Genomic DNA, 13,724 nt, shown 5'->3' on the forward strand with positions numbered 1-13,724 from the left:
AAATCGATCGAGTTTAGCATCTTAAATTGAGACAATATTTGACGCTGACTTTTATAATAAACTCAAAACAATCTCATATTCAATTATTTATTGTGGTTCGACAAAATTACTCACGAAGCTATATATATCATCACTGCGAATTCTTTCTGCGGTTGTAAATTGGTCCTAATTTGAACAACAAATCTCTTTCGAGCGGCTATAGATCTTTACTTTCAACTGCGGACCGGCGTGCTCGTCGAGAAAAGGAGAAAGTCGGCGATTAAGTACAAAAAGAAAAAAAGATATACAAAAGGGACGAAGAAATGGTATGAGGGTCCAAATTCGTCTGAGGGGTAAAGTTGCGCGCGAGTGGGCTGACCCTGAACTATAAATGCGACGAGGTTTTTTCTCCCCGCTGCATCGCATAGTACCTAACATGCGTGCCCTTGCATCGCTCGAAGACGTCGCTTTCGCTTTGCTCTCGTTGCCGTAAGTGCCATGAACGAATGCTACCGCACTTTATACCTCGTGAATATTAACCGTCTATAATCTGGGTCTTTTTTGGTACAAGCAAAATTTTACTTACAAATTTTTTCAAAATAAAAGAGATCCAGGTTCCTTTACTGAAATATCTTGTTAAAAAACTTAGTGATGTAATAGATACGTTGAAAAATAATCTTGAATTTTTTACTTTTTTGAAAGTCTAAAATAGTAATAATATTTAAGCTGGACAGAAAGAGTAAGAATATGATTGCAGATGGAAGATTAAATATTTATATGCATTGGAAGTAATAGTATCAATTATTTTATAAATTTTATTTCAGAGTCACTTACGATTTAAGAGCAGCGGATTTAGAACAGACTAAGAAAAGATTTCTAGATCCTTAGAAGGTGAAAAAATCAGATAAATGAACAATATATATTTTCATCTTCTGAAGACCTAAAGTCTTTTCTTGGTCTAGAGTTTTCTCTCTCTCTCTCTCTCTATATATATATATATGTATATATATATAGAAGATGGTCTAAAGAAAGGAAATCTTTATTAGAGAATGGATTTTAGAGTGCATTTATATAACTTGTTAAGAAAAGTACCCATGCGGTTGTTTTTACTTGCTGCTGACGACGTCAACTGTTAAGTATTAGTTTAATGATTCGCATCAGTAACGCGCGCGTATGATCATCGGGGAACGTTGGAGAATGGCCAAGATGAGGCGCCAACATATTCCCGTTCTGTCTAACGGTCCTTAGTCAAGTGCGATGGCATTACGTTATACCTTTGGTATAACGTCCCTTCACGCGATCCTCGCCGGAATCTTGCCTGAAAGGTCACTGGAAGAGAAATATATGTTATTCCTTTTACTTTAGAGATTAATACTGTTCATCTAAATGCACAAATTGATGTTTGAAATGACACGAGAATCTGTAGATAAAAGAATTATGTAAAATAATTAAGAAGTCTATTGCCTTATCTTAATAAAATCTTGATTGATTTATTTTAATTTACATTGACAAGGCGTTGGCGAAATAGCACACTAATAGCGAATTCGGTTGCGCGCACTAGTGCGTATATATTAAAGCCGTTGTATACTGATTTTATTTGAGTGTAAAAGTGAATATTTCGAATTATAATTTACACGTTTTTTCTAACAATGCAATAAAATGAGTACAAGGTTCGGCGGTTTAATCCATTACGACAGCTTTAATATGCACTAGTGTGCACTGAGTGCGTCCAATCGAATTCGCTATAAATTATAAGTTAAATATTAAAACTTATCGGCCAAGAATTTTCGGATGACTTTGGTTCGTAATCTGTTGGATGTGCATTAATTTTAACAGAACTTATATAATATTTTTACAACAAAATTATAAGCTTTGCATTTATTATATTTATAATAAATTATTAGCTTTATGTTTCGAAATTTTGGAATATCAATATATCTGAATTTGAGGAATCTGTTATTAAAATATTCTCAGATATTTTACTATCCCAAGAGCTTGATGTCTCAAAGCTTAACTTTCTACAAACTGAGCTTATACCCATGTAATACCTAATTACGAAACAGTTCCGTTTTATAAATGATGTTATAACCTACCTGCTGTGCGTGCATCGGCCATTGGGAAAGTTTAAATACGAAAACGATTAAGTATCGTAGCGGTAAGACTGGCAGAGTTGTTATATCGAGTAATATCGGAGTTGACGTGTTCATTATTGACTAAATTTTATCGAATAGATACAGACGCTGATGTAAAAAGTAATTGCACGCGAGTAATTTTATTGCACGAGTACACAAACGGTACACGCGCATCTGTCTGTGCCTTCAATTTAAACTTTACGACAGTCACCTGCCCATAGTCATTTTATCTGCCGGCGCTTTGGTTCCGTGATTGTACGGTGAACGCATCGCGATTAATGGCGGACGCGTTCTTAATTAAGGAACTCCTTAATTAATTAGCTGCCGCGCCAGCAACTGCTAACGAGTACCCGCGGCGCGTGATAGAACGATAACAGTCGACATTGGTATGGGCCGTGATTTTCCGACCGATAATTTTCATTTCGAGAGGTATGTGCTTAATAATTAGAGAATTCGCTTAAAAAAAGCGCACGAACAATTTTGATTAATATTAAAATCTATACGATTTGAAAGAAACGTATTATGAAGTATGTAATAATGTATTACCAAAAACATAAATCTCTGAAGATAATATTATAAGCAAAAACGATACTATATGTAATATATTTTTTGTTTGTGTAATTAATGTTTTATATTTTTTACATTTTTCTGAGCATTAAATTACGCAATATATAATAACAATAATTAGTGAAATTAAAAACAGAGTTTTTATGAAATGAAGACAAACATCAAATTTTTTTTACTTGAGTAAAATAATTTTCTGAATTTAAATAAAATAAATAAATATTTTTTACGATATCACGCAAGCTTCAAAATTTATTATGAGAAAGACAATGCTAATTTCATTGCTAATTTAGCTCAAGAACTTCGTAAGAAAGTAATATATTATACACATGTAGAAGGTCGTGCATGTTACCATGGAAGTTTTACTTGAAAATTGCATCGCATTTGTGGAGAGGATTAAAATTATATATCGAGAATACGATCGAAGATTGGATTTAGTCGACTAGCTTTGAACGAGAGAAAACCTCTGGAAACGATCTTTCGGAGCAAGCGATCCATAACGTGGGGTCGTAATCCATAAATAAGGATTCGGTTTCTCTCGTTCCCGTGCCGAATGACATCCCCGAATCGAATTATCGTGCGTACGAATAATTCAACGACCGACAGATAATCTCGTTGACCCCGAGACCAATCCTGGTCGTTCATTTCCACGTTATAATTGGTGCGCGACGTGTCCAGACGGACGTTATTTCTCGACTCGATATCGACATTTAACGACGATAACGGCTTGACGAACGAAAAATACGTTTTGCGAACTGCTCATGACGAGTGTCTCCCCATAAATGCCATATGTTGCGCGAAAATCTTCTATTGATTGTGCCTCTCGGTAAACTTCTTCTGAGTTTGCAGGGAACGATTTTACAATAGATATGAACGACAGCGAGGATGATGGTTCATAGTTATTTGCAAGCACTTTCGTTTATGATGGATGAGAAAATCGCGAGAAATTATGCTATGTGCACGAATACATTTATAATAGCGTGTACCAATTTCGCACGAAGAGATAATTTAGACGATAATTTCGGGATGTTAGGGATACTGGACATTTATCTAAACGCATGTTGCATGTTACAGGTCTTAGAAAAACTTTTATCTAAACTAACATCTCACTTAACTTTCGCAAACATAATATGATTGTTAAGACAGCTCTTTAATCATGTAGTATTTTCCTCATAAGACTTTATATTCTATTTCTGGCGATGAGAAAAACGTAAAATTGAATAATTTTTAATGAATGATAACGAAATTTTCAAATCTAAAACCCATGACATTTTTGCAATATGTCAGTAGTGAAACAAGCAAAACAGATAAAAACTGATATATTAGTAAAACTGATATATTTTTTTAATGAATGTTTTTTATAACTCTGTAAAAAGTTCCGTGGCATGTGAGGACTTTGTGAAGAGTATAATAAGTCTGACGTAATTTTAATTATAATGCTTAGCAGTCTGTAAAGTTTACGTTGCACTTTATATATTAATGGTAGGAATACCAATTTGCAAAATACATTGAGTTCGAGATGTCATATTTCCAGTTCTACAAAGCAATTATTATTCGCGTAATTACGTAGTTCTCTTTGATCACGTGAAGCTGCCTTTCCATCTTTCGAGCATTTATTTCGTTCGATTCACTCGCGCAATGAAGGTTCCAAGAATAACCAGGAAAAAGTTGGGCGAAATATGCAGGTCATAGTGGATATAAGATAATAACGGTCGAGACCGAAGTTAAGCTTATACCATCAAATCTGGTCGAATCGTAGTGCCTCCTGCCGCGAGGTCGTGGTCATCCGTAATTTTTTTTCATTTACAGACTGCTCGATAAATCTCTAGAAGCTATTTCTGTAGCAAATACGACGGAGCTTTACTCTTTTATCGATGATTTCTATAATTTCTATAAATTATTATAATTAATAAAGAAAATTTCTATAAATTATTATAATTCTGTTTCTTTATTGTTTATTCTTGTGGATTATGTAATAAATTAAATTTTTGAATTATCTCGAAATCAAAGAGAGAAAAATAAGTATATCAAAGAAAGGGGAAGCGCTATTGGCCCGCATTGGAACTCCATGCAAAATGTCTCGTGAATCGCGTTCACGACGAGTATTGCGCGGACATTAAGTGCTCTCGACGCTTCGGTAATAACGTTCTAATTGCCGTTGTATTACTACCATTAACGCGCTTCGCGCCGTCACGCTGTGCGCAACGATTGCATAACGCGTGTCTGACGTAACGGCGTAGTGGTGACGTAACTTAAATGCGAACACGAGCGGTGTGCTCGCTCGACCGCGTACTCGTCATCGAGAAAAAAAAAGTGATCGCGAAACAAGGTGAAAATTGATATTATCCCTCCCTCTTCGAATCTGCATAATATTCTTAAGAGAGTCCCATTATTATGAAGTATTATAAATGCACTGTTCAACAAGGAGCCACGTTAAATTGATAACGATGAAATGCAAACTTATGTAACTTTATCAGAAATATTCACAGAAGCATTTCGAAAGAAACGTTTCAAAGTCTAAACACTTTACTTCCAAACTCCGTCGAGTTTTCTCCTCGGCGATTCTCCTGCTTGAAAATTGCGCCATTTTCAAATCAACCATACAAAATTGATAAAAAGAGTTCAATTTTAAAATTATGCACGGAGTTACATAAATTAGAAAATTGTTTTAAGTTAAAAAAATTGAAACCTTTCTGTCGTACGGTCGACTTGGAAATGACATTAAAAGTTATAGCCATCTATTTGCATGTCATATAAGATTTAGTTTATTAACATGTATGTAAAGACATACGACGAAATGTATTATGTATTAATTAGTTACAAGCTTTGACTATATTTATAGCTCGATAAACCAGACGGTATTGTAATTAACGTTTTTCAATGTCACATTTTGATTGACGCTCTAATGCGCTAGAAATTATCGAGGTATCCGATTATAGATTTAACAAAAGGATATTAAATATTCCGATACTAATTTTTGTTTCATCGGATCTAATTTCTCGACAGACACTGCTTTTAAGAGTATGCATAAAATCTTCTGACATATCGGTTATTAATCGCGTAAAATATGACGTTTTTTTTATTCTCCTTAATCAGATTCGATATTTGAAGTTTCAGCTGTGTTTATCATTTTTGTTGATTTATGATAGTATTAATATACAGAAAGAACGATTTTACTGAAATATCTAAAAATTTAGTTACGAATCTGAAAATAATTTTATTAGTCTGTTAAAGTATTTGTGTAGAAAATTCAAACATTAAGAGGAATGCTACAAAAAATTTTAATATTCTAGTAATTAGCTTGAGCGTCCTACATAATTATTTTAACATTTCAAAATTTATTTTTATGTCTACATATATCTAACTAAATTTTTAGATACTTCAGAAAAATCGTTCTTTTCGTACATGAGATAAAAATAAAGTCAACGAATAAGATAGAAGCGCATCAGCTTCTATCTTTCAAAACAATGGCATATTATACAATAGCCGAAGGTTCGAATATTTTTCTTTATTATATATTTTTGTAGAATAAAATAATTAAAGTTTTATTCATATTAGACTTATTAATTATATTTTAAAATTATAAGTAAAATACGTAATAAAGTATAGTATAAATCGTAGTCTGTTTTTAGAGTAAAATCTCGTGCACTCATCTTTTTGTGAAGTTTTTATCCTCTTTGTTATCTCTTATCAAATTGCGCGAGTTTTTATCCTTTGTTATTTTTTTCTTCCAAAATCGCGGACAGGTTCTCGAGCAGAGGAGAACAGTCCGCTCTTCTTAATCAAGTTCTACGGACGAAGCTTCAACCTTGGTCTTTTTTGTTCGTCTTTACAGCAGGACTGGGAGCTGACTAAGGGCGCAATGCCCTGGGGAAACGCCGTTAGAAGATGGGCCGAGATGCAGGACGGTCAGAGGATTCTGTTGACTACGCCCAGCGTCCTGGTCGGTTTCAGGGTCGAAGTTTATCGGGCGGAAGGCACCACACAATGGTACACAGCCGTGATCGTCGGTTACAACGAGTCCACTAAGGTGAGTTAGCAAGCTACTAATAATAAATATTAGAGGGACATGTTATTAGTAGATTAGAACTGTTCTGCAGCAATTCTTGAAGGACTCCCATATATTCTGTGAGTTGCTTGATCTATACTCGATTTTAAATTTGTCAACTGTTATCAAGATTACGTCTATTAAGCTGACACAGCCACTTCAGCACAATCGAACGAAACCTATACAGAAATTTAGTGCTTTTTTGTTGCTAATTTGTTGTTCAATTCCCAATTTTGTTGCTCCAGCCAATTCCGAGAAACAATGGCTGTACTAACTTAAGACTAAAGTTAGCACACATAAAAAAAATTCTTTTTAATATAGATTAGATTTAATACAAGAGATTAGATTTAATACAAGTTATAATGAATTAATATTTTCGAAAGGAAACGATTTGTGGTATCAAAAATGTCGTTTAAGTAAACTGGAAATTATAGGCCTTTGTTCTAATTAATATAGTATCTCTATTTTAACATAAAAATTCGGTTTCACTTCGGTCAATCGATATCGAAAGAAACTACAAGAAAAGGAAATTAAATTTTTCTCGATATTGTTCTATAGTTATATATATAGACGGTGTTTATTATTAATTTCAATTAATTCATTGGTTCCAAATTAATGATAAGCCGAGAGTTTAAAAAGAATTTTAATTTTAATGATAATATCCTGCAAGATGACATATTTGTTAATTATTAAGCAATTAGTCATTAGAAGCATGACGTTGTGAACATTTATTAAGGTTATTTCAGTAAACTTATAATATAAATTTCATATATCTGCAGTGGAAAATAATATATATAGAGGATTAAATATAATTTTATATAAATATATAATAATTTTGTTTTTATTTTTATTTCTTAATATCTATTTTATATTAATTTTTTTGAAGTTAATTTTGACATATTCTTTTTTCATCATATTTATTAAGATATGTTTTGATATGAAGCTATTTGTGCTGATTTGTCGTAACATTATCATTGTTATTCATTAAAGATAACACATCTTGAAGTGACTTAAATGAGCCAATTTTCTTTTTTCAGTCGATATTCTCATATTTTTACCAATATTCTCATATTTTTGCCGTTAAACATCCTAAGGTAAAGAAACGAACGACGACTCGTGTCGTCGCGAAAGTAATCCTCGTCTTGTCTCTCGGTGAGAAAGCTTCCGATAATTTATCCTGACACTGGCGCAGCATTCCTATTGGAAAACTAAATCCCTGAAATAGTCCGCGACGAGAGAATGTTCCGGAAAAGGCGCGGAGATCGAAGGGCGAAGGAACATAAAATATCGGTTGAGTTGTCTGAGGAAGCTTTTGTCGCTCGCGCGTTTTTTCTTTTCTGTCTCTTTATTCCTTTCGTATATACGTCTGTCTCGAATATTTTTCAGAAGTATCAGCAAAATCGAATGGATTGCCTATTGAGGTTTATTCGAATATTCTTCGTTCTAACATTATCTTTTAAAGACTTTAATGAAACATCGCGAGGCGGAGAGCATCAAAAAGTATAATAGATATGTATTGTCTTCCATTTTGTAAAACAAATTAACATAAATGTTAAATTGCGAGCCTTATTTGATTCTTATGTATGTATTGAATAATAATAATAACGTAGTCTATTGTACAAAGAAAATAAAACAATAATAAAACAACGCAATAAGGTAGGAACACATTTAGAAGGTGAGGTATCAGTAATAGCTGCCTAGAAACCTAAAACCTGAACTATCATTAGATAAACAGAAACTAGAAACGTAATAGTTTACAGTACCATAAAAATTAAAAAAATATGATTTATGGGAAATACAGATAAGAAATAAACTAAAAATTATAGAGTACACTCAAAAAAAAGAAGTATTTTTAATTTTAAAATATTAAAATGTTTTATTCTTTCTCTATTTTTTAAATACTTTGGTTGTTCCATCTTTAGATAAACCATATGTGGTAATTTACCTATTGGATAAACAAAAGAATAAAAGAGTAAGAACACACACACATAAGAGAATAAGAGAGTAGTAGACAGAGTGAGCTGAAGTTTACCGAAAGGTGAACCCCGTGGAACAACCCCGCTTTAAAGATGTTTCAGTTTTAAACTTTTTTAATAAACAAAACACTATGTTTGGATTTAAACCAATATGTGTTTTGTTTATTAAAAAAGTTTGTAACTAAAAATCTTTAAGTGTTTAAAAAATGGAGACAAGAATAAACATTTTAATATTTTAATCGATAAATTTTAATATTTTAATAAATAAAGATCTAGCTTCGACCGATATAGGGTTCTAGTTTATCGATTGTGTTCTTACATGTACGGTCTAAAAATGAGATTATTATTGTTAATATTTTAAAATTAAAAAAAAAACACTTCTTTTTTGAGTATACAGAAACGGACGATAAAACGGTGGCGCTATTACAAGAGAGTGAAGTTCAAATACATACAGTAATAAAGCAGTAAGCAATAAGCATGATAAAAATAGTTAAATATCAGAAGCAAGTGCCGAGAAGCAGCAGACTTTAATGCAGAAAAAGAATTAAAGGAGGATAAAAAGAGAGAAATAAATTTTTTACACTATTCTTCTGTGTATTTTGTTCTGTGTGTTCTGTGTCTTCTGTGTTAATTTTAAACAAATGAAAATAAGAAGAGAATTTTCCAACTGGTACTTATTTGCAGACATATCCTTTTTAATTATTTTCAATTATATTACAGTTGTGCATCTTGAGCTGTGGTCTCGATTAGAACTTTTATAAGATAAAGTCTAAATTTTGTATGAATTTATAAAACTTTCTACCTTTAAAATGTCGATACTATCAATAAGAGTGAGATGAAAACAGAATTTGCCGGAAATTATATCGACAGAGAAATCCACACATATAGATACTGCATCGCGGTCGCATATCGTCTCGTTTCTTGCAACTCGGCGACTCTGTCTCGCCGCTGATCAGTTAAGCTGACCAGTTAAGTATTGACAAGAAGAGGCGTTGACCGTGACGAATCTTAACGAGAAGCCAGACCATCGATCGTCCGATCTTTGACCCGCGAATTGATAGATAAACATTCCGTAGCTAATCGGACGAATCACGAAATTTCTTGAAAGAATTGAAATCAATTAATACCCATTATGTAATCAATTTTTTGAAATCGCGAATGAAGTCGTTTACAAGATCAACGAACCTAGAAAATAATTAAGCGTCTCGACCCGTATCGCTGCCATTAGCAAATTATTTATCGGTCGAATTAATAGCGAGGAATGTGAAAATCATTATGGGATAATTAACGTTAAAAGCGCTTTATAGATCTGTCCAGGACGATTTACAAATTTTAATAATACTAATTTTTAATGACCTGATTATTAATTGATTATTCTCTTTTAGGATCTGACTGTCACCGACGATACGGTCCTCGAAGATCACAACGAGGATCCCACATTAGTACAAATGCGGCTGATTGGCGATGGAGGTAAGAAACATTAGCATGAGATAAAACACATACGTTTAATTAATAATATAGCGATTAAATTTATATTAAAATGATTATTGTTCATAAATGTTACTTAACATTATTTAAAAAACTAGAAATGTATTAAATAATTTATTAAATATTATTTATAATATCGTTTTTTCAAGCGCTATTTAATGTTGTCTAATTTAAAATTATTGCTATGCAAATAACGATTTTTTTAATTTTCCAAATTATGTATATTTAATTAAAATTTTATAAGTAATATCATCGAATTAGTGGAATAATTGTGAAGTGTACTGAAAGTGATTTCGCTTTTTTTTTCTCTTACGCAGTCGTCGAGAGCATCATGAGGGGCGAGGTCGTCGGCATGACACCAAGGAGGTCGAGGTCATCGACTGCTCTGACGCACGCGCTCGTTGTGGTGAGTGAAATCCAATTTCGTTCTATTATTAAACGTTCTGCATAGTTTACGATCGGCAAGTATCGTAAACAGTAGGTGTATATTGACGCGACTTTATATTCCGTATATAATACCTCATGTATATAATGTATTTAAGTCGTTAAAACGAAATTGACTTAACCCATGTTTTCCGGGCAACCTATTTTTTACATTATATAAAATTATTTTATGACCGCATTTGTGTGCTCAATAAATACGTTGATATTTTATAAATTTTTGCAGATTTAATTCAGAAAAAGTTTATTTTATTCTAAATTCACTCACATATTTTTTTATACATCAGTAACGGTACAGAAAAACGAAGAAAATCGTGTGTGCAATAATGTCATATTGGAAATCTAAATATATAATAAGTACCTTTATATGTGTATGATTTAATTTTTTGTGCAAAAATAACACACTATACTGCACACACAAAAATGGATTTACACATTTAAACATGAAGTATAGTGTTGTTTCAATTTATTCAAACGTACAGTGTTATTTTTACACTGAAACTAAATCAGATATGTATACAAGAGCAAAAACTTCTTTATACACTGTAAAAAGTGCAGTGTTTAAAAAATGTTTACGTTTAAAATATCTCAAAACAAACGTTTAATAATAAAAGATATTTTAATTTTATACGTTTTAATATTTTAAAATTAAACACTTCTTTTATAAGAGTACATATTAAAATTTGCAGTATTCGCTTGTGCATATGATAATTCACTTCGATAAGTAAAAGAGCACATTTATTTCGAGTTTCAAACCTCTCAAATTTTTCGTTTCAATTTCACTCTTTAAACGTGTTTTTCATAGCTTGAATTGGTATCTCGGTCTAAACGCAAAAAAAAGGGAAAAAAATAGAGAGATGGTTGCACTAACGCATGCACTTTATGACGTTCAGTATTTATGGCGGCGCCACTGAGCTGGCGCTAATCTAAATTTCTGCAACGCTGCAGTAACTAGTAGACGATGTTTTGCGAGGCATTTATCGGCGAAATGATTCGCGCAACCGAGAGTCACGAATTAAGGCGCGATAATCTCGCGGGGAAGCAAACATCTTCCTCGCGCGTGACGATAGCGCTTGCGGCCGTCACATGGTAAACCGTAATTGGAATCGAGTCGATGTGCCATTCCGAAAGGAAACCGCCGCCGGTAATTGTGCCTTGGTATGCTTTCGCAACGCGTACCTCATTGTATACACTCCCGATCACGTTGTCGACGTGTGAATGCACGAGACAAGCACCGTCTGATCGCTCACTCTCGTCGCTCACTCTCGTCAGATTCAGATTTGTATACACGAAGATTCAATTGGTGGGTAGTGGGATAGAAGATTTACTGATTTACATCGCGATTTCAAATGTGATACATTTTACCAGACATTTTCATTAAATTTCTGTACGTTCAATAATTTATCGGTATTGTTGGGATGTATGTTCACGAAAGTATCCGTATCTGTTGTTTTGAAACCGTTATCAGCGGTTATTGTGTTACTTGAGCTTATAGATAAGCGGCGGTACGGAAAATAGGACATCGATTATCGATTGCGCAGATATCTTAAACGAAACCCAGTCTCATTACGTCGTAACAATTGCCCTGATACTTCTATTATAACACTGAAAATTCCCCGGTCTCAAACATTCTATTGACTATATAATTGGTTTATAAATGTAGAAGAAAATCAAACGCGTTTGGGAACACATTAAAACTGAAGAATTTCTATTTATAAAAATTTATTACATGAAAATATATTTGAAAAGCACATCGAAACTTTATGATTTTATATTATATCTCCTTGAAAATCTTTTTAAACATCTATAGAGAGAACAAGTTTCATACGTTAATAATTAATTTTACACATTAGTAATTGATTAATTTTAATATTGAAATTTTTATTTTAATATTGAAATACAACAAGTAGCAACACATATATAAGATAACCTCCCTTTTTAGCTTGTATAAAAAGATTGATTGTGTCAAATGATTAGGTCAAAAGAATACGACAGAAAGTATCGAGGAAACTGTTGCCATGTTTCGCGTTTCTATTTTCAATGTACAAAGCCTACGCGTACCGAGCGTTTCCCTTTAACGCGAGAAATCAATAGAGTCGAGCTTGCAGCACCCTCGGGCTTTCAGGAATCGGGAAGCCCGGAATAGAGTCCGTTGCTACCTTAGCGGCCGACTTCCGTTCGTCGTGTTCGCGAATGCCCCACCTTTCTATTCCTCTATCTCTCTCTCTCTGTCTCTCTCTTTGTCTCCCTACTTCTCTCCCTTTGTCTCTTCTGTCTCTCCCTTCGCTCGATTTTCCGTCGAGACGGCAATCGAGGGCATAGTTGTCGTGCTTGCGTGCTCACGCCATGAATTTCTCGTGCGGGTGAGACGTGCGCCTCCGGATTCTAGATAACGGCAATGGTCAAACTAGACGGCAATAGAATATCAGGTCGCGACAGTGTGCCACGGAACATTTACGAATATGAAATTAGATTTGTTTTTAGATCTCTATTCTCGTTGACTAAAATTTTAATCAGTTTTAGTTTTCCGCGATCTTCCGCCGATGATATTTCGTGTACTATATCGGACGCCGCAATTTATTATTCTCCATAAATAACAGTTCTCTCGCTACAGAGAGTTAATTAATACGGACAGCGGGTATTTTGCCCTTTTCATAAATGCAAATCAGACGCCGATTCGGCATTGTTCTCCGGGATCAGTGAGTGCTATTCCACGGTTTGTTGTCAAATTTGTCGACATAAATCTCGCGATTTATCGCCTCGACGGTTGGATCTGTTACCTCTGCTACGTACGACGACAGAGATGCGACGAGAATAACGGCGATCATAATTGCATATTCTACCCGGAACCGCGTGCTGCGTTGACATGAAATCGTTATTGCTGTCACGGAGATTACATATATGTATATAAAAACACACATATAATTATCATATATTTATATATACACAAATGTGAGTGTGTGTATATATATAAATATAAAATTAAGAGAGCAGTGCCACAAGCATCGTCTTTTTCCGATTTCAACGTAGGATACTCATGTATTCTGAAATACATCGTTACGATCTCATGCAAAAATAACTGACGCCACTTGAATG

The 13,724-nt window shown here is 33.6% G+C and overlaps 1 protein-coding gene across 1 annotated transcript in view; it reads left to right on the forward strand.

The window, feature by feature from the left end:
- Kdm3 (Lysine demethylase 3) overlaps positions 1-13,724 on the forward strand; it is a 329,663-nt gene that overhangs the window by 69,043 nt on the left and 246,896 nt on the right. Inside the window, 3 exon segments of the mRNA XM_018453630.1 lie at positions 6,511-6,705; positions 10,085-10,169; positions 10,505-10,593. Coding sequence (XP_018309132.1) covers positions 6,511-6,705; positions 10,085-10,169; positions 10,505-10,593 — 369 coding nt within the window.

The sequence above is a fragment of the Mycetomoellerius zeteki genome, unplaced genomic scaffold (assembly GCF_001594055.1).
Source record: "Mycetomoellerius zeteki isolate Tzet28-1 unplaced genomic scaffold, Tzet1.0 scaffold4, whole genome shotgun sequence".
In the NCBI taxonomy this organism is placed as follows: domain Eukaryota; kingdom Metazoa; phylum Arthropoda; class Insecta; order Hymenoptera; family Formicidae; genus Mycetomoellerius; species Mycetomoellerius zeteki.